This window comes from Carica papaya, chromosome 2 (assembly GCF_054855325.1).
Source record: "Carica papaya isolate Zhongbai chromosome 2, ASM5485532v1, whole genome shotgun sequence".
NCBI classification, from domain to species: Eukaryota; Viridiplantae; Streptophyta; class Magnoliopsida; order Brassicales; family Caricaceae; genus Carica; species Carica papaya.
This window is the reverse complement of record NC_142310.1, coordinates 30,342,762-30,364,733: the sequence shown is the minus strand read 5'-3', so window position 1 is coordinate 30,364,733 and position 21,972 is coordinate 30,342,762. Positions and strand designations below refer to the sequence as shown.

Below are 21,972 nucleotides of genomic sequence, written 5' to 3'. Positions count from 1 at the left end.
ACCACTCAACAAAGTTTAAATAAATACCATGTTAATTAAAGTTAATTAACAGACTTTTAGCCCAATTTATTTGCATCTCTAATAATAACTAAGACACATATTTTATTATAACACAGACTATATATATTTATATATATATATATATATATTAAGGAGAAATACCTATATTTATATATATTCGTTGATGCCGGCAAAAACGATATCGCATAATAAAATTATTAAAATAAAAATTATAAATTTTAATAAAAATATAATTGAAAAGTAATAAGTGAATAATGTAAAGTGAAAACAATAATAACATATGCAATGATAAATAAGTCAGTGAAAAATACAAGTGATTATTAGACATTGGAAGTACAAATATTATGAAACCAATGAGTAGTATTATTTATTTATATAAATGTGATGTTAGAGTACTTGTGATATTTATATAATTATATGTGAAAGAGTGAATTTTAAAAATATGTGAATATATGGTTACTATATTGTTTGAAAATTAGTTTTAAAGAAAATATATATTTGTTTTGTAAATTTTGTGTGCGTATATTTTTACTTTGGGCATTGTCTATCTTCCTTACTAAGTCCGTGAAACTCATTCCAATTCACACCTCTTAATGCATATTAATTCAGATTAAGAGTAAGTTCAAAATTAAAGAAAAACTTTGAATAACCTTCGGTAACAGTGAGAATTTCTATCTTGTAAAGTCGGTTTAATTATATTATGGTTATAATGTAAAAAAAATTATAAATTTCATGACTTGTAATTCCGTATAGGGGATGATGGAGATAATTGAATATTAAGTTTTCACTTATTGTTACGTAAAATTACTAAATTATGTGCGTGAAATAGCGTTCATTTATCAATATAGAGAATGGATCGTTATAAAATAAGAATCATTTGGTTTATTGGACATAAATTTTCATGTAATTAGAAAAGGATATAATAATTGTTATTAGTATTTGCGTTCCAAATCCATCCCACATCTAAACCCTTGAGTTTTTTTATTTTTAGTACAAAACCGAATTTAGTTCCTTTTGAATTAAAAATAATAGAGCCGAACCACTTTTTACACAACCGAATTCAAAATTCAAGTTAATCCACAATATTCAAACCCTTAAAGCTAATTTAAGCCTCTTCTATTTTAAAATTCAAAACGAAAAACCAAATCCAGTTAACTCCAAATTTCCACTTCAAACCCAAATAAGCCCAAGCCCAGTCTAGCACTTCCTCTATCGGCCCATACCATATAATTTAAAGCCCAAACCCAAATACCTTGCACTATCCCCAAAACACACCGTTTTGGAATGGACAGAGAAGGTGAGAGGATTGAACACAATTCAGCTCTCTTCATTTACATCCTTTATGCCCACGTACTTGTAGAACATGCATTTCATCTTTCAAAAAAGAAAAAAAAAAAAAAAATTAGTTTTACATATTCCGATAGAAGCTACATACATACATATATATATATATATATATATATATATAAACTTTGAGATTAGGAGACTGCAACAACTAAACATTGTGTAGATATTTATTTACACATTCTTTTCTTTAAAAAAAAAGAAGAAAAAAGAAAAAGAGAGAAATATTAAACTTAACAATTATTAATTTAATGGGAAAGTAGAGTCTTATGCTTGAAATTCCAAGTGTGAATGGAATTTTAATTCCAACTTTGTTGTAAGTTTCCAGATAGAATTTTTGTACGTTACTAAAGACTATAATTTAATAATTAAATTAGTGTTTTAAAATTATATATTAATCACAAATAATTTTGGAAGCAGCAAAAAAGGGTCTTTAAAATCCACCTGCTAAAAGTGCAAGAGTGGTCCTCTTGCATAAAAATGCAACGTGTTGCATAAGTAAAACCCTAATACGTCATTAGGCTACTAAACCCCCCTCTTAATCAAATTACTGACCAATAACATCTAATCTGCGGCAATTTTTATTAAAGCTTTACAGCCAGATTCCATACATCATTTAACTGAAGAAATTATAGAGTGGTCCAATAATAAATTTATTTCTCGTGTCTTTTTTTTTTTATATTTCACATTTCAAAATACAACATACATACATATATATATATATATATATATAAACACGCAACTAATTAATCTGATTTAGTTATGCCGACCATCCAAAACCATTAGCAAGTTTTGCGTCTTGGATACAAATAACGGACAGAACCATGATGTTTGGAGCATTAACGGTAGCCATGCCTCCAGACAACTTCTTGGAATTGTTTACCGCATGTTTTCAACTGATAATTTAAACTCCATCTATTTAAATAAACGAAAGGAATTTCATAAGCCTGTATGATAATAATAATGGCAAATATATACACACACACACACACACATAGATATATATAATCAATATCGACTTCTGGGCAGCAATGGCATCATCAGAAATTTTTTTCCATAAATTTATTATTCAACGGTGTGTATTAATTTTAATGAATAACAAATCAAATTTAATAAAAATTGAAAGCGATGTCAAAGCAAACATCAAGAAAGTTAAATTCTTAAAAATATAATTTAACAAACTTATTTTCTGAAAGTTTCTCAAAGTGATTTTAAGATTATTTTGTAAAATATATATATATATATATATATCAAGTTTTAAATGCAAATATAATTTATAATATTGAATATATAATATTACTTTAATGAGTAAAGAATAAATCTTGTATTTAAGCAGAATTTATTGAAGAATTAAGCATTTATAATCACCATCCACCTCTTCAGCCATTATCGAAATCTCTAAATGCTTCTTTTTCCTTGAATCTCCACTCTTAGAGAGGAAAAGCGAACTTTCTTCTCAATTACTTTGGATTTTATTTGTTACCACCTTTGTAGCTTAACCAAACTAGAACCTCAAATTTGGAGGTGCAAAGGCTTTCTAGATTAAATATCTTTGCTGCTAAATATGTTGAAGATGCCAAAGTTGAGCATTCAAAAGTAAATTAAGCAAGCTGATTTGCGCAAACTGTTGTCATCTTTGAATAGGGTTTTTGTCGAGATTAATTCAAATGCTATCTTTGGATGGAGGCCTTGAAGTGATGATGTGCTCGTAAGGTCGTGCGCCATAATTTCTGGTTAATGATGATGAACAATTGTCGGTCACTTGTTTGTAATGTTTAATTGCCATGATCTCCCCTCTGAGATCCAACTTTTAAGTCTTCCCTAATGGGAGAATTATTATTTACTTATTCATCTTGTTTCACATTATTAAATTGGCACATCTTAAATTAATTAAATATGAAAACAAAAATTATAAAATATTGACATTCCATAATTTTATTTAATAACGTATAAATAATCATGTGTGTATTGTTCAATTTTACTCAAGATTTCAGAACTGCTCCAAGGTCAATTTGTGCCGATTAACTATCAAGTTCTTCTTATTAGTGCAGTTTCTTTTATTCCGGTAAATTTTTTTTTTTTTTTACTATTATTTTATATTAGTAGCTCATATTAAAAAAAAAATATTCTTGCAACCCTGTTTTATTATAAACTCTAAGTCAATAATTTCATCATCTATGTTGCATTGACTTCATTTTGATAAGTCAACACTAATTTTGATTTATTTAGCAAAATTTGTATTTATGGATTATATAAAATTTTATTACAACTTATTTTGTGAAAAACTTATCTTTATTTTTGAAAGAGAAAAATCAAAATTCTTACTTAACTAAGTACTACGTGAGTAGGAGTCATTCGTAGAGGCCACTTAAGGATTGGCATGCCTAGAATTACAAAGCTACAAACCATAAGAATTGAAATAAATTTCAATAGTTTTATACGATTTAGAGATAATTTTCTTTTTATTACTAATAAATAATTTGTTAGGTGTCGACGTGTAAAAAATTGTTCATTATGATTTTTTTTTTCTTTTAGATTTTTTTTTTTAAAAAAATTGTAATTAAATTCTCATGTGCTAATATGTCGTTAAATATCATTATTGACATCTTTATTTCATTTTTTTTTTTTTAAAATATTCGTAATGTTTTTTTAAAAAAAAATATTTATGAAATTGTTTTATTTATTTATTTTCCAAAAAAAAGGAGCTAAACGTTAAAATGCAGCACCCTTAAAATTAATGAATGATAATTGGTTCATTATCCCTCTAATATTAGTACAAATAAGTGGGGTTGTAATTCTTTTTATTTAAATCTTGAATCTTATTTTCTATTATTTTTTTTAAAGAGATAGAAAGAAACAAACAAGAAAAGAAATCAAATCATATGAAAAAACAAGGATCATAATTTTGATTCATTGACAAATGCTTAGGTCGCAATCTAAAATGGTCCTTCTATCAAATCTAGACCCATTTGCAAGAATTATATAAATATATAAACCCCCATTAATATATACCATATAGAAATGGTAGTGCATATTATAAAGTGTTTATTTTTATATTTGATATGCCAAGGAGATTAATTATTTATTATATATACTGTTGTGGTCGCGGATGGTACACAAAGTAGGGTATTTTTTTAGAGAGGAAAATTTTCTTTCAATGTTAGGTTAGATACTATTGCAAGGTCATATGCTCTCTTTATAATTATCATATCCATGACACGACAGAATTACACCCATGAATTTTTTTAATGTATGCCTTCTATTAATATTTTATTAAAAAATTATTTATTAATTAATTGATGTAGACCACCCTAAGTTTTGCCGGCACCAATGGGCTTACTTCTTCTATACCAACAAGCTGAATTAGCTACAGGAACCATATTTATTTACCTATCTTTGGTGCAAATCCCATATTATTGGAGCCTTAAATATTATAGCATATATATATATATATATATGAATTTGTAATTAAGATAATATCGTATTGTTGTTAAAGAAGTTATCATTTGAATTCGAATTTATATTACTTTATTTAAAAATATTCTCACATTAATTAATTTTGAAAAAATATATACCGTAATATATTCTACTTTTTGACATTTCATAATATTGTATCATAGTAAATGTAACATTTCTTGAACTTTTTTGTGAATGATCGTTTCCTCTTAAGTTGTATAGGATTCAATTAGAGATGATCTTAATTTCAATAGTAAATCTTTCATTTCCAGCAAGATATTTTGTTTTTGTGGTTGATCATGTAAATTATTTTAGACTAAGTCTACATAATATTTATTGATATATTTTAAATTTTTATCAAAAAGTTATAAATTAAAATTTAAAGTATACCAATTACATTAATATAGTCTTACAAGTCATATATGTTCTTGGACCACCTAATAATTTTTCTTTTAAATAAATAAAATGATGAATTAAATGCATAAATTAACTATTATATTTAAGCTTTAAGTATTATTATTTTAGTATAAATTTATATATTTATCAATTATGTAATATATATACATTAATTATAACATAATTTAATATATTTTTAAATAAAAATACACATGAATATAAATTAATTCGAACTCACGTTTCACTTGAAAAGAAAGAGATACACTGACTATTCAAGTAAATTACTATTTGATGTTAAACATTATTAATTAGTGATGGACCACATATGAATAAGATATGTTGATCTCATTCATTTACAAGCTTCTGCACAAATTATGCATACATGTACATATATATACATATATGTGCTTTCGATTTTTGTAATATTGGAATGGTTGAGTATTTTTTTGTTTAAAATTTTTCTCCCACGATTTATTGTTCTATCAAATGAAGATTAAAGTAATCAAATTCGTTAATCTTGTTCATTCTCATTTCCCTTCCCTTCCCAAGTCTAGTGGATGGTCCATTAAACTTACCCTTAAAGAGATATCATGAACGAAGTATCAATAACCAGCTTTTCTTTTTGGCTTTTCATGAACAATCCAATAGCCTTAGAAACATGAGGGGTGATGGGGCGATTTGAGGAAATGTCAATTACCGTTGCAGCCCCCTTGATTCCAAAAGGGCATATTTATCTATCATAAAATTATACAAAGCATGACACCCTCACTTTTGAGAGAGTGCAACAGAGGTAGCCAGCATTTTTAGATTTCCTATGACGTTTCTTTATACCATAATATTAATTAAAGCTATCCACTTCTGTAAATCTAGTCTTAGATTCAGCACTACAAGCCAATTAATCCAGTGAATTGAACGTGATGCTGCCAATGCTTGAAGAGATAGTTGGATAAATCTTTTCTATTTGAAGTGTGGCAAATAGTATTGTCAAAATAAAAAAAAAAATATATAATTATATAATCTCATGTAAATATTAATATTAAAATATGTATAAGACAATACAAACACTTGATATTTAAAATTGAGATGTGAATCTACAAAATATGATGTTGAAATTACATAATAGCCGGTCTAAAAATACATTTTAACTTTCATAACCCGACATAAAACGCGAATGTCTTAATATTTAGAGTATACAGATTTTTTATTAAATTATTTATACTCTAATACACTCATTCAATAAGTTCACCGAATAGAAAGTATGAATCAAATACATATCCAACAAAATTTATATGGGATTAATTTTTAATAAAAATAAATTATCGAAATTTGAACATCAGACTTCTAGTTCTAATACTATCTTAAATAATAAAATAACTTATGATTTCAAAAACTTAATACAAAATAAAAATTATCAAATCAATTATTTATACTCTAAATACTTTTAAAACATTTTAAGCCAATAATTAGATATTAATAGTTGATTATGTTAAACCTCCAATATCATAATAATGATTTGAGCTTATTTAGCACTCATTTTAGTCATCACAACTCACATGCACTTATCTCAACATTATATGCATTAAGTTGTTGTTGCAACTCCTAAATTTTTTAATATCATCACATCCCCCACTCCCCAACCCAAGCCTAAAAAAGACTAATACAGGTCATATCAACACCATAATAGCAGACCCAGCTCTATCAATCTTCACTCTCATCCAAGATTGCTTTGTGGTCCTTAGTGAGTATGAAGGTCAACGATTCTTTTAAGATTAAGTCCTTGATAATGCTAAGCTAATGCTTTCTTACTTCGAATTTTGCAATACAATACAAGCAAAGAAAAAATTAGTTCACAAATAAAATATTATTTCATTGTTTCAATATAAAATACTTTGCTACTTTATCTCCAATTATCAGTGCAACTCAAAGGGGTATGAATTGAGTTCCTTAAGTGTTTTATAATTTTTAAAATTTTATTCAAACACCTAACCATTTTTAGGTTTTTAATGACTAACTTCTAATTAATTTTGATAATAATATACAAAAAATAAATAAGACTCAAACTTACTTAATACAACTCGAGAACAATAAATATAAGTAAATAAAAAAAAAATCAAGGAAGAGAAGATGCAAATACAATTTATTGAGGTTTAGCCTAGCACGTGTGGACAACTCCGCAAGTTACTGCTTGAGATAATAACCTTCTTGGTTACAACTACTTGTTTTTCTCGTGATAACAAGCTACATCTCTCACAATGATTATTATTTATGGAGCCAAGCTCACTCTTATAGTACTCGTTTATTCTTGATGTCAAGTTCTCCCTTGTAATATTTGTTATTTCTAATGTCAAGCTCACCTTTACAAGTGCTTTCTCAACACTTGTTACCCAAGAGAGCTCATATTCTTTCTTTACAACACCCAAGAGAATGAATAGAAGCTCAAGGCTCAAATTTTTCTCTCTCTAAAAGTAAATATATAAATTGAAGTTCAAAGATTTATAGTTAAAGTTAAAAGAGAGTAGAAGAAAATGATTTTTGAATTTTAATCTTTAAAATAATCAGCTTGATCTAATTTTTTTCGTAGAAAAAATCAAAAGACATCATGGGACATTTTTTTGAGTCACCAATTACGATTCTTTTTATCATCATTAGTCATAACTCAAATAACAAAATTTTTTGAGTGAATACTCGTATATTTAATTAATTAGATGATATATATACATAAATCATAATACAAATTCTTCACAAAGAAACAAAACGTATTACGAAACTCAAACTCACAGTTTCTTATTAAAATAAATAAAATATCAACCATTTAATTAAAGAATAATCAGTCAAATACCATATTTACTTTCTTCCTTGCATTATATGACTTTCATATACATTCTTCTAACTCCTCCATCTGCCAAGTTATCCAGTCTTCATCATCACCATCCTAATATTTAAACACTTTCAAGTTCAAATAGATCTTCTTCTTCCTGCCAAAGTCACACGAATCTCACATCTGATCATCTATCAGATTCCAAAATATTGGGATATTGAAATTTGCATACTCTCTTTCCCATTTTTAACGCCTCTACTCAATCTTCATATTCAAAATGCTATATTTAGTTATGAGCAACCTGATTTTTTTTTCTCCAATGTTTGCTTTGGTTTATTTATATCAGCTACTTGTTTCCCTGAAAAAGAGAGTAGTTTTTATTGGCTCTGGCCTCTGGATATTACTGCACGCACAAAACACATGCGTCCAAAAACATATATAAAACTTGTTAAATTTATTGGACCATTAATAACCAGACATGTGATGTAGACGATAGTAAATAGATAGGAAATTAAAGAACATTGTTTTAATGGAGAAAACGATGGGAAGAAAAAAAGAGAAAATTCATTCTAACCAATTAGCTGTTGCCATGTCAGCCAAACCATGGTTTCCTGTAGTACGAGCAGTTCTCAGTTGGACTGTTTTTCCAATTTGTGATGTTATATATTTTAATTCTGGACCCCCTCCCCCACTTGCTCCATTAAACAAATCTGGCAAGCAACCTATATAAGATAATAGGTTTCCTGTCACCCCAATCAAACACAAAAAGCTTAATACCCATGTTTCATAATTTTGTATGTTTCAATGGGTTTTTCTTTGTTATGTTTGGGACGTGAGAAAATGAAAGAAAATAAATTTATTATTATTTGAAAGCAATTTAGAAAAGATGCGATCATCGCCCACGTCACTAGCTATTAAGAGCTCCTTCTCCTCTCAACTTGCAGCGGTCTCTCTCTTGTTCTACTCAGCATGATCTCTGCCATTTCATTTTATCTATTTTGGCATTCTCTGTCCACCATCTCCCATCACGTTCTTCATCTGCAATATTCTCTGTCCCAGTTCATCTCTTTCTCTCATCTCTCATCCATATTCTAATCTCCGTCATGATCACCATGCCCAGAAACCAGGGAGAAGTAGGCTCTCTTCTATTCTTCTTCTTCTTCTTCCTCTTTTCTCTGCATCTCCGTCTCTAGCTAGAACTAATTAGTATCATGCATGGGTGTTATTATCTTCTTAATTAAGGTTGTATAATTTCTGCTAAATGCTGGTATGGTGTTTGCGGTTTTTAGGTCATGTGGCCTAGATTGGTAGTCAATAAGATCCTTAGAAAGCGATTGGGAAGCAATAATTTTGTTGCTGATATTCCCAGCATCGACAGCAATGAAACAGTGCTACAAGTTCCTAGCTCTTTCAGCCGTACCTCCTTCTGCATTAATCGCCACGACACATACAACTACAAGTAAGAAATTACTGTCTATATATACATACATACAACCATATATAGATAGATATAAGATATTCTCCTCAAACCCATTAGTTTCTGATCATTATTATTTCTACCCAATATAAAATAATATATACTTAGTTTTCTCTAACTCATGTAATTATTACTCTAATAATTAAACTTGATTGGTAATGCCTTTTTCTTTCCTGGTTGAATACTAAAGGGTTTTTGTTAGTACGTGGAACGTCGGTGGGGTTGCACCAGATCACGACGTGGATTTAGAGGATTTGTTGGATACATGCAACGACTCCTCCTGTGACATCTACGTCTTTGGGTAAAGAAAATTGCTATCCTCTACTTTCCAAAATGTTCCTCCTGATAGAGACTACAACTCAGAAGTAACTAATCATATATTTACATGTGGTGATATATATCAGATTTCAAGAAATTGTGCCTCTTAAAGCCTCCAACGTGTTAGGATCAGAGAACTGCAAAATTTCCTCAGAGTGGAATTCTTTGATTAGGGACGCCTTGAACAAGAGACAAACAAGTCATACAGTGGGAAAGAATCTGAAAGATTTGTTTGCAACTGAAGAAAATTTGAAAGAAAGCAGCAATTTTCCCCAAGAATTTCAGTGTATAATAAGCAAGCAGATGGTTGGAATTCTAATATCTGTTTGGGTTCGAAGCGATCTTCGTCCTTATATCCATCATCCTAGTGTTTCATGCGTTGGCTGTGGCATCATGGGCTGTCTTGGAAATAAGGTAGCAAGTTACTTATCTAATTTTTTAAAATAATTATAGTCTGTTAAGAAAAACATTTTTTCCCTTGATTTCTCAAGTTTGATCTTATATAATTTATCGTTTCAATTTACTGTTTAGTTTTTCTTTCTTAATTTGATCCTTCAGTTAAATATTTAGATAGATATGTTGATATATTTATGTAGAAATTACGTATTAATTATATATGTACAGAAGCACATTCCTTCGGAATGAGCTTGAATTTTGCATTCTTTTCCTGTTGATAAAGAGTAATTTGGTCAAAGTTATTTGTAGGGTTCCGTGTCAGTTAGATTTCAATTACATGAAACCAGCTTCTGCTTTGTTTGCTGCCATCTAGCTTCTGGGGGTAGAGAAGGTGACGAAAAGCACAGAAACTCAAACATGTCTGAAATTTTGTCAAGATCAAGCTTTCCTAGAGGCTCCTCCTATAATTTGCCGAGGAAGATTCTCGATCATGAGTATGTTATAAAACTTAATTTATTCATTAGTTTATTTTTGAATCGGTCCAAATTAATAATTATGCATGCATGTAACACACACACACACACACACACACATACTTGCATGATATATGTTTTCTTTCACTATAATCAGCGTTTCTTTTCAGAAAGATTGAGAAAACAAGAAATGAACTCCACAATTACTTAAAAAGCTTATTGCTGTTCGTTTCTAACTTTGAAGTTGTCGTGATCCACTTGATCCCCGAGATATAAAACTCGTATCATTTAGTTTAGTTACTAGCAACTAGTTTATTGTCAGTTTATTTTTTCATATATATATATATATATATATATGTATTACAAATATTCGTATCAGTGACTTTTATTCCTCCAAAACTAATCATGGGTAGTAGTTGAATTGTATAGATATTTTTAGTTATGTGGGATTAATTAATAGTTATTAATAGGCCAAGAAACTACCAGAACATAATGGTTTTTATTATGATAAACCATCTTTCGGTTTGATAATCCTTTTGTTTAAGCAAATTGACTTCTTAATCAATGAAAAATTAAACAAAGATTAATTTGTTAGACCCATGAAAAGTTACTTGATTAATTAATTAACAACTTTAATGAGTAAGAATATCTTGATGATATCAGCTAATCATGGTTTTGTTTAGTGCAGTCGAGTTATTCTCCTTGGAGATTTGAATTATAGAATTTCTCTAGCAGAAGAGACAACTAGATCATTGGTGGATGTAGGAGAATGGAATGCCTTATTAGCAAATGATCAGGTACTTAATTAGCCTAAGTAACCGATCTTTATATTTATTTTTTAATGATTATTTAATAAGCACTAAAAATATATACCACCACAAATTATTCTAATATATATTTAACCATAAATTAATTAACTAAAAGTCAATAACTTGAATTGAACATGAATTAGCTAAGGATGGAGCTGGCGGATGGTCAAGTATTCCAAGATTGGCAAGAAGGAGAAATTAAATTCGCTCCTACATATAAATATTTTCTCAATTCAGATGAGTATTACGGATGTGTTCAACGAAGAAAAGGCGAAAAGAAGCGTGCTCCTGCGTGGTAATTAATATTAATTTGAGCATATCCATATAATTAACATTAGTCTTCATTAACTTAATAAGCTCAAGTTGTTATAATCAAGCAAACCGAAATCATGAATCTGATTTCGTTTTTGGTTTATACTTCAGGTGCGATCGAATAGTCTGGTATGGGAAGGGATTAAAGCAACATTTATACAGTAGAAGTGAATCAAAGTTGTCTGATCATAGACCAGTCAAAGCAATATTTAGCGCTCAAGTTACAAAATCACATGCATGCGAAAATTTCTCAAATTTCTTCTTATCAGACAGGTTGGATCGAGTAACCCAGTTCGCTTCAACGGATGACTTTATGTGTAAACACAGATCTAGTTTTCATATTTAAGGATAAATTAATTAGTTGAACATATCAAGTGGTTCTAATTATATATATAAAATATGTGTAATTAACCAAAAAAAAAGAAAGAGCAGACGACAAAGGAATTTTCCTCTTCCTTGTTTGAGCTTAATTGCATCTGCTGATGAGTATGTACAGATTAATACTTAATGAAGTTTCTTTAAACCCATATTAAGGAACAGAATTTCTGTAATAATTAAATTCTAGCCAGTGAGTTCCAATATGCATGAAAGCTAATTAACCACATGCTCATGGACTTAATCAATTTCAAGTTTCAAAAAGCATTGCCCAAGGTGCAATCTAGAAGCATGATCTTAATTAATTAGTACGAATTCTAATCTATTAGGATCTGAAAAATGTATTTAATTAAATTTTTTTAAGGCAATTTGTCAATAATTTTGGAATTAAATATTGTTTAATACATAAAGAGCACTGCATGCAAAGCTAGTTTCTTTTATGAATAATAATTATGATTTAACAAATGCAAGTGGCTCAATTGAAGACATTGTGGATGTGTTTTCATCTATTTATATATTTCATCACTCCAATATGGTTGTTAGCCTCAAAATAATAAGGATAATTGATGTGAATAAAAAGCTATAGATTACAAAGGGGTAGCACCTGTTCCATATGGGATTTGAGATTTGGGAAAATTATTGTTTCCATCATCACATAATATTATCCTAATAAGTAGTGACGAAAGATATAATAGTTATTAATTTTTATATAAAAATACATTTATTTATTTTTTTAAAAAAATTAAGTTATAAATTATAATTATTTCAATACATAAAATATTCAACTATAATATTTAAAACATAACCATAAGACTGTATAATAGAATGATTGCAAGATAGATTTATTAACGTACATAAATAGAAGAATCCATATAAGTGCAGTTGATCAAATAAATCTTACCAGATTCTCATGAAGGCACTTCTGAATTTTTAAAGTTCATATTGTGGTTTGATTACTAGTAGTTGCATATTTCTTGACACTAATTTTTATAACACATTTATCGACTATCTTTTAAGATAATAGATCTTATTTATTCTTTTTCTAACTCTTATACTGTTAGTAAACTTATTCACGAGTTAAATAAGCAACTTTATACTATATTTGTAACACCCAAAATTTTTCTTTATTATTTTATTATTTATTTTTATTTTATTTTAATTTTTATTAGAATTTTTGTTTAATTTTATTCTATTTTAATTTTTAATTTATAAAGTTTTAATTTAATTTAAAAGAAATAAAAATAATAATAATAATAAAATACGGTAAAATTATTTTTTAGATTTAATTGAAATTGATTTTGGAAAAAAAAAAAGTGAAAATTTAGATTCTGGGGGTGTTTTTTGAAAAGAAAATCGAAAATCGGGGGTCAAAACGCAATTTAGAAAAATAGTGCCACGACAGCAGCCATGACAGCAGCCCGGTCAGCAGCCCCGGCCAACCAGGACACGCCGCATGGCAGGGACACTGACGCGGGAAGCCATGCGGGATGAAGACACATTGGCGATCCGCATGCGCACGATCAAACGGCCCAGATCCGTTCCCGCGCGTATGGACGGTCCAGATCAAAGGCGCGCGTGGACGGCCCATATCTCACGTGTGCGGACGGTCCAGATTTGATCACGCACGGACAGCCCAGATCATATCACGATGGACGGCCCAAATTTATTTCCAATTTAATCGTGATCGGACAGGCCAGATTAAATCATGATGGACGGTTCAGATTAAAATGAGAAGGTTATAAATAATCGCATCCACACCCAACCCCAAACCCTAGCCGCCAGAACCCTCGCCAGAGAAGATGACCCAGCCATCGGAGGAACCGGCCGCCGCCATCCGCCGCCGCACCGGAGGACTTTCCGGTCGCCAAACGATGTAAAATTTCTCCTCTTGGCTCGTTTTTCGATGCCGAACCTCCCTGTGGCCAAATCGGAGCCAAACCACTAGCTGATTGGCCGAAAAACACTGCCGAAGTCCAGCGGCGCCGCCGTGGGTTTTTTTAATTTTTGCCTCCGATGAGGCCTTTTTCGTTTCCCGTTTGATGTAATTTTTATACCACTGTGACCACCGTCCTTTTCTCTACAGGTTGATCGGAGTAAAACACCGAATCACAACTCGTGCCGGAGGAGCCGCCGTACCCGAGAGTTTCGCCGCCGGTAAGTCTCGATTTTCTGGAATTTTTTGTCCCACCGAGGGCCCTATAGGTGTTTTATCACAGGAACCAATACAATTTTGGCCGAATTCAGCCGAAAAAAGGCGAAAATGGCCAACCCGAGGCAAATCGCCGTCGTGGGCAGCGGCACCGTCGCCGGAGCATGGCGGAGCTGCCGTGCCAGAATTTTGAAATTGGCTGAAAGGGCCCTGGGTCTGATTTGGGATTTTTTGAGGACATGTGCAGGTACCGGAAGTGTGTTTCAGTTTTCGAAAAAAAATTCAGGGAATCTAGGAACTGCCCGTAGGCGCAGTGAGAACCCGATTTCAAATTCCGAAAACAAATAAGGATCTCTCACTCTATTTCCTATCACGACATTAAAGCTTAATAAATGATAAAACGGTATTTTATGAATTAATATATATGTCTAATTGATTAAGGTTGCTAATGGAGCCCGAATCTGATATATTTTCGGTAAGGTGTTGTTTGATTTATTTTGCAGTTTTGAATACAGTATGGTGCCCGATGTGTTTATTCTATGGTTTCATATGCATGAATTACGGTTTCATTTATTATGCTTTGAATTATTGTGAACCCGATGTTGTGTTGCCTTGTTTGGTGTCCATTACTAGTTTACGTGTTTGTGTTTGATTGGATAATTGAGATTAAAAAAAATGGTAAAAAGATATGTGAATTGATAATGGATAATGTCGACAGCCTCACTAGATATCCTGAGAGATGGTGGACGGATCGGGTCTATAAGGAACCCTACTAGGAACGTGGTCTCTCATATCAGACAAGGTATAAAGACTTTATGTATTTTGGCGCCCATACCAGACGAGGTATGGGGACGGCCCGTTTCATCCTCATACCGGACGGGGCATGATATGTGTTATGTTGCAGAGTGTGCGCGATCTTATAATATTTATGATGTAATTGTTTTCATAAATTGTTTTCATGAATCTCACCGATGTAGGTGGACAGTAAAGGGTTTTATTATTGATAAATGAGTTTGTTATAAATTATGCTTCATTGGTCGTGTTCATTTTCTACCAACTTTTACTTCTGTGATAGTGAGATAGTGTGATGTCTTTACTGAGCTAGTGTAGCTCATTCCTTACTTAACCATTTCAGATCAGGAGGACTTGGTTCCCGAGCCCGTTCTGCAGGAAGACGGCGAGTAGAAGCCAAAGAATTTATTAGTTTTCCTTACAGCATTCATTCAAAGTATTTCCTTTAAGTTAGTTTATTCTTTCATACTTTAATTCATTTTGGTTATTCTGTAAGGGATGTTAATCATAATCTATTTTATTTCGCTTCCACACTTAAAATAAATATTTCTTTTTAATTTTCAGACCCATCTCTTACACAATAATATTTAGAGAATCCCAAACTAAGAATTATTACTCAACCGTTCCTTGTGAAATGCAGGTGCAGAGAGATGAGGAGAGGGAGAACCCCACTAAACCGAGCAGCCCGGGATGATTCACTTTGGGAGGATGTTGACAGAAAATTTGAAATGCTCGAAAGGATCATAGCTGCTCAACAAGGTCGATAGGAGAGAAGGGAATTACCCGACCCTCCCCCACTACCACAGTTTAAGCCACCGCTACAGCAGGCGGATCCTGAGCCACCCCAGCAAGAGCCTGCTCCTCCATAGTACCACCCGGCACCACCGCTGCAGTATAATCTGGTGCCTCAGCCACAGTATTGTCCGGCACTGCCACAGTATCATCCAGTGCCCCAATATATCAATAGGTGCCACCACAGGGCCCCCCAGTCTATCCTCAGCTCGGCCCAGTCCCTCTTCCATGGGACCCAGCTCCTTCCCTGATTGACCCGAGCTACGTAGAGAGGTACAGGAGACTAAACCCTTCCACTTTTGTAGGAGAGTCATCTTTCGAAGATGCCCAGTATTGGTTGACGGAGACAGAGAAGGCTTTCAAGACCTTAGGAGTGGTTCCTGAGCAGAGGGTTACTCTTGCTTCCTACATACTAGTGGGGGAAGCAGATCGTTAGTGGGAGTTCAAGCGATCTAGGCTCCCCCTCAAGCTCCAGGGGCAGCACGTGGCAAGATCTGTCAGCACTGCAGTAGGGATCACGGGGACCGACCATGCTATCACCTCAACAACACCTGTCGCATATGTGGTAGTGCCTAGCACTATGCGAAAGAGTGCCCGAGGAACCAGAACCAATGAAAACCTCATTTTCAAGGCAGGGTTTACAACCTCACACAGCAGGATGCCAACGCTGACTCGGACGTGGTACAGGGCAAGCCCAAGAAGAAAATTTGTATCCAAGAGATTCCGGTAGTCCGAGACTTTTCAGATGTATTTCTGAACGAACTGCCCGGACTGCTAGTGGATAGGGAAGTTGAGTTCACTATAGACCTACAACCTGGCACCCAACCCTTTTCAGTTGCTTCCTACCGCATGAGCCGTGTTGAGATGGAAGAGCTGAGGAAACAAATCACTGAATTGCAAGACAGTAGTTTTATTAGACACAGTGTGTCTCCTTGGAGTGCTGGAGTCAGTTTGCCAGAAAGAGAGATGGAACGTTGAGACCGTGTATTGATTACAGAGGATTGAACAAAGTCACAATCAAGAACAAATACCTCATTCCCAGAATTGACGACCTCTTCGATCAGCTGTAGGGTGCGCATGTCTTCTCCAAAATAGACTTGCGATCAGGTTACCATCAAGTAAAAATAAGAACAGAAGACATTCCCAAAACAGCCTTTCGAACCAGGTACGGGCACTATGAGTTCCTGGTCATGCCATTTGGGCTAACCAATGCCCCAGCCATATTTATAGATCTGATGAACAGGGTTTTCAGAGAATTTTTGGATCAATTTGTTATTGTATTCATCGACAACATATTGGTCTACTTAAAAAGTAGAAAAGAGCATGCTCACCATCTAACCCAAGTTTTGCAGGTCCTCAGAAAAAAGAAACTATATGCAAAGTTGAGTAAGTGTGGATTCTATCTGGAGCAGACCGCCTTCCTATGACACTTTATATCGAAGGAAGGAGTATGAATGAATCCTGAAAAAGTTAAAGCAGTACTTGGCTGGGAGAAGTTGACATCAGTTAAAGAGATCCATAGCTTCCTGGGAATGGCAGGTTATTACCCTAAGTTCACTTCTCGGTTTTGGAGTAGCTTTCAGCAGGCCATGGGAACAAAGCTGTCTCTCAGTACTGCTTTCCATCCTCAGACTGATGGACAGTCAGAAAAGACAATCCGTACACTTGAGGATATGCTTCGAGCTTGTGTCCTTGACTCTGAGGGCCATTAGGATGACCATCTACCCCTGATAGAATTTGCCTACAATAACAGCTACCAAGCGAGCATTGGCATGACTCCGTATGAGGTGTTATATGGGCGCCCATGCAGATCGCCAATTTGTTGGAAAGAAGTGGGCGACAGAAAATTGTTCGACCCGGAGTTGGTGGAGGAAACCACGTCTAAAATAGTTAAAATCAGAAAGAAATTCAGACAACTCAGAGCAGGCAGAAGAGTTATGCGGACACCCGAAGGAGAGATTTAGCGTTTGAACAAGGCGACCGGGTGTTCCTTAAGGTCACTCATTTCAAAGGAATTAGTAGGTTCGGCAGGAAGGAAAAATTGAACTCCCGATTTATTGGACTATATGAAGTCTTAGACAGGATTGGTACTATCGCCTATAGACTAGCACTGCTTCCAAAGCTCTCCAAGGTCCACAATGTATTCCATGTATCCATGCTACGTAAGTACAACCCGGACCCCTCTCATGTCTTGGCTCATGAACCGCTTTCACTCTAAGAGGACTTATCTTATGAGGAAGTACCAGTCGGTATCACAGACCGAAAGAGCAGAATACTCTGCAACCAGAAAATATCATTTGTAAAGGTAGTGTGGCAAAACCATTCGCCAAGGGAGGCTACTTGGGAGCTAGAATCAGACTTTACAACCCAGTATCCCCATTTGTTCGACCAAGAGTAAGAGGCAAATTTGGGGGACCAAATTTCTTTAAGGGGGGGAGAGTTGTAACACCCAAAATTTTCTTTTATTATTTTGTTATTTATTTTTATTTTATTTCAATTTTTATTGGAATTTTTGTTTAATTTTATTCTATTATAATTTTTAATTTATAAGGTTTTAATTTAATTTAATTTAATTTAAAAGAAATAATAATAATAAAATAGGATAAAATTATTTTTTGGATTTAATTGAAATTGATTTTAGAAAAAATGAGTGAAAATTTGGATTCTAGGAGTGTTTTTAAAAAGAAAATTAAAAATCGGGAGTCAAAATACAATTTAAAAAATAGTGCCATGACAGCAGCCCCGGCCAACCAGGACACGCCGTGTGGCAGGGACGCTGATGCGGGAAGCCACGCGGGACGGAGACACGTTGGCAATCCTCGTGCGCGCGATCGGACGGCCAAGATCCATTTCCGTGTGCACGGACGATTCAGATCGCATCGCGATGGACGGTCAAGATTTATTTCTAATTTAATCGCGATCAGACGGTCCAGATTAAATCATGATGGACATCTCAGATTAAAAGGAGATGGTTATAAATAATTGCATCCACACCCAACTCCAAACCCTAGCCGCCAGAACTCTCGTCGGACAAGAAGACCCAGCCACCGGAGGAACCGGCCGCTGCCACCCGCCGCCACACTGGAGGACTTTTTGGCCCCCAAATGAGGTAAAATTTCTCTCCTTGACTCGTTTTTCGATGCCAAACCTCCCTGTGGCTAAATCGAAGCCAAATCACCAGCCGATTGGCTGAAAAACATCGCCGAAGTCCAGCAGCGCTGCCGCGGGTTTCCTCAATTTTTGCCTCCGATGAGGTCTTTTTCGTTTCTCGTTCGATATAATTTTTATACCACTGTGACCATCATCTTTTTCTCTACAGGTTGACCGGAGCAAAATACCAAATCGCAACTCGCACCGGAGGAGCCGCCGTACCCGAGAGCTTCGCCGCCGGTAAGTCTCGATTTTCTAGAATTTTTTGGCCCACCGAGGGCCGTAGGGGTGTTTTATCACATGAACCAATGCAAGTTTAGCCGAATTTGACCGAAAACAGCCGAAAATAGCCAACCCGAGGCGGATCGCCGCCGTGCCGGAATTCGAAATTGGCCGAAAGGGTCCTGGGTCTGATTTGGTATTTTTTGGGGACATGTACAGGTACCAGAAGTGTGTTTCAGTTTCCGGAGAAAAATTCAGGGAATCTAGGGACTGCCCGTAGGCGCAGTGAGAACCTGATTTCAGATTTCGAAAACAAGTAAGGATCTCTCACCCTATTTCCTATCACGGTATTAAAGCCTAATAAATGATAAAACGGTATTTTATGAATTAATATATATGTATAATTGATTAAGGTTACTAATGGAGCCCGAATCTGATATATTTTTGATCAGATGTTGTTTGATTTATTTTGCAGTTTTGAATGCAGTATGGTGTCCGATGTGTTTATTATATGGTTTCATATGCATGAATAACGGTTTCATTTATTATGCTTTGAATTATTGTGAACCCGATGTTGTGTTGTCTTGTTTGATGTCCATTACTGGTTTACGTGTTTGTATTTGATTTGATAATTGAGATTAAGAAAAATGGTAAAAATGTATGTGAATTGATAATGGATAATGTCGACAGCCTCACTAGATATTCTGGGAGATGGTGGACAGACCGGGTCCATAGGGAACCCTACCGGGAACGTGGTCTCTCATATCGGACGGGGTATGGAGACTTTATGTGTTTTTGCACCCATACCGGACGGGGTATGGGGACAGTCCTGGAACTAAGTTATTAATGTGAATGGTTCACGTGTAGTAGGGACCCCTTATGGATCCCCATAGATACTAGTAGGCTAATAAAAAAATTGGGTAATTGTTGCCTGATGATTGAAATACAAAAGTATAATACGTGTTATGTTGCAGAGTGTGCGCGATCTTATGATATTTATGATGTAATTATTTTCATAAATTGTTTTCATGAATTTCACCGAGGTAGGTGGACAGTAAAGAGTTTTATTATTGATAAATAAGTTTGTTATAAATTATACTTCATTGGTCGTGTTCGTTTTCTACCAACCTTTACTTCTGTGACAGTGAGATAGTGTGATGTCTTTACTGTGGTAGTATAGCTCATTCCTTACTTAACTATTTCAGATTAGAAAAACTTGGTTTCCGAGCCCGTTCTGCAGGAAGATGGTGAGTAGAAGCCAAAAAATTTATTAGTTGCATTCATTCATAATATTTCATTTAAGTTAGTTTATTCTTTCATACTTTAATTCATTTTGGTTATTGTGTAAGGGATGTTAATCATAATCTATTTTATTTCGCTTCCGCACTTATAATAAATATATATACATTTCTTTTTAATTTTCGGGGTCGTTACAATATTATTGTGAGTTTTGACATATAAAATTTTAATATAAAAAATTATATATCTTATCTTTTCTCCGTCTCTTGATTAGAGAAATTACACCATAAACTTTCAGAATGCTTTATAAAACGATAAATATGTAGAAGGTAAGAAGGAATTATAAGATTTTGCTCAAACTTAATTCCTTAGATCCCCACTTTGGCTTATTTACAATTTTGCCATGATGTCTGCCATTAAGTTCTTCCTTGAGAAATATGAGTGACTCACTCCAGCAAGATCTTTCAAGAAGTTTGTTATTCCTTTGTCCGCCATATTTCAAGTCCATGATATCCTTCCTTTAGTTACCTAAGCAACAACCACATTCATGTTGGGTTTACTATTAGGATCACTGGCAACGCCCTTATTGCTAGTAGTTTAACTTAATTTGAGTGAACTACACTTACATTCTCTGAAGAAAAGTGTCCTCATTCTACCTAACCAGTCCTTTAACAGTGCTCTTGCTCCAATTAGTAGTGGTTTCTCTCAAAAAGAACTATCAATGTTTGATTCCTAGTGTTCTCCCTCCGGTACCATCCATACTTTTTTTTCTCGAGTTTCTAACTTGGTGAATACTAACCAAGGTACTAGAGAAAGAATAAATATATTGTTTAAAAGGAGCTACGAAAGACTTGAGAACAAGAGATATTGACATAGGGATTGTAGACATTGTTCAAGCCTCCCTTTTGATGATATCAACGCTATGTTGCTGCTCCTCCTAGTTCTCTGGTTTTTGAAGCTTTGAAAAATGAGCCAGCTGCGCCTTACAAACCCTGATGTACCATGCCAGCTTCGAGACTTGGGAGAGTTCTTTGTGGCTCGAGCTCTAAACGTCCGTGAAGAAGAAACATGACTTCATTTTCACCTTAAAGCCCTAATCTTTTTAGCCTCGATGACGTCGCTTAAGCGATTCCTGAAAAGTGTTGTTTTGGCTCATTCGTGGGCTGGCTGGTCCTTTGGGCTGTCTGATCCTTCTGTCCTCCTCCAAGCTTACATAGGCTGGGCTAATTGGAGATTAATTGGTTTAGGCACTCCTTTTTCTTTAAACAAAACTGGGTTTTCTTGTGCTGGGTTAGGAAATAAAAGGGATATAGGACCTGGACAATTTGTTAAGTTTTTATGTACTGTAAAAATAAAACTGTAATGTTTTTTTTGTTAAAATGAAAATGTATATCCACGTGGTGGAACCAGCTGCAAGTAAATAGCCTCCTGCA

General features: G+C 33.8%; 1 protein-coding gene across 1 annotated transcript; it reads left to right on the top strand.

Moving 5' to 3' along the window:
- Positions 1-8,807: 8,807 nt before the first annotated feature.
- LOC110823864 (DNAse I-like superfamily protein) lies at positions 8,808-12,342 on the top strand. The gene is made up of 8 exons (XM_022054358.2): positions 8,808-9,168; positions 9,325-9,494; positions 9,703-9,813; positions 9,917-10,244; positions 10,536-10,720; positions 11,388-11,496; positions 11,652-11,803; positions 11,932-12,342. Exons 1-8 carry the CDS (start codon positions 9,139-9,141, stop codon positions 12,164-12,166), a joined length of 1,320 nt encoding a protein of 439 aa, XP_021910050.2. The 5' UTR covers positions 8,808-9,138; the 3' UTR covers positions 12,167-12,342.
- The last annotated feature ends 9,630 nt before the right edge of the window (positions 12,343-21,972 follow it).

What these genes read in the sequence shown, in the direction of transcription:
- LOC110823864 (XM_022054358.2), top strand. Translation starts at nt 9,139, where the DNA reads ATGATCACCATGCCCAGAAACCAGGGAGAA. An exon ending in CACGACACATACAACTACAA is followed by an intron (nt 9,495 to 9,702) that starts GTAAGAAATTAC and finishes TGAATACTAAAG; the next exon opens with GGTTTTTGTTAGTACGTGGA. An exon ending in AAGAAGCGTGCTCCTGCGTG is followed by an intron (nt 11,804 to 11,931) that starts GTAATTAATATT and finishes TTTATACTTCAG; the next exon opens with GTGCGATCGAATAGTCTGGT.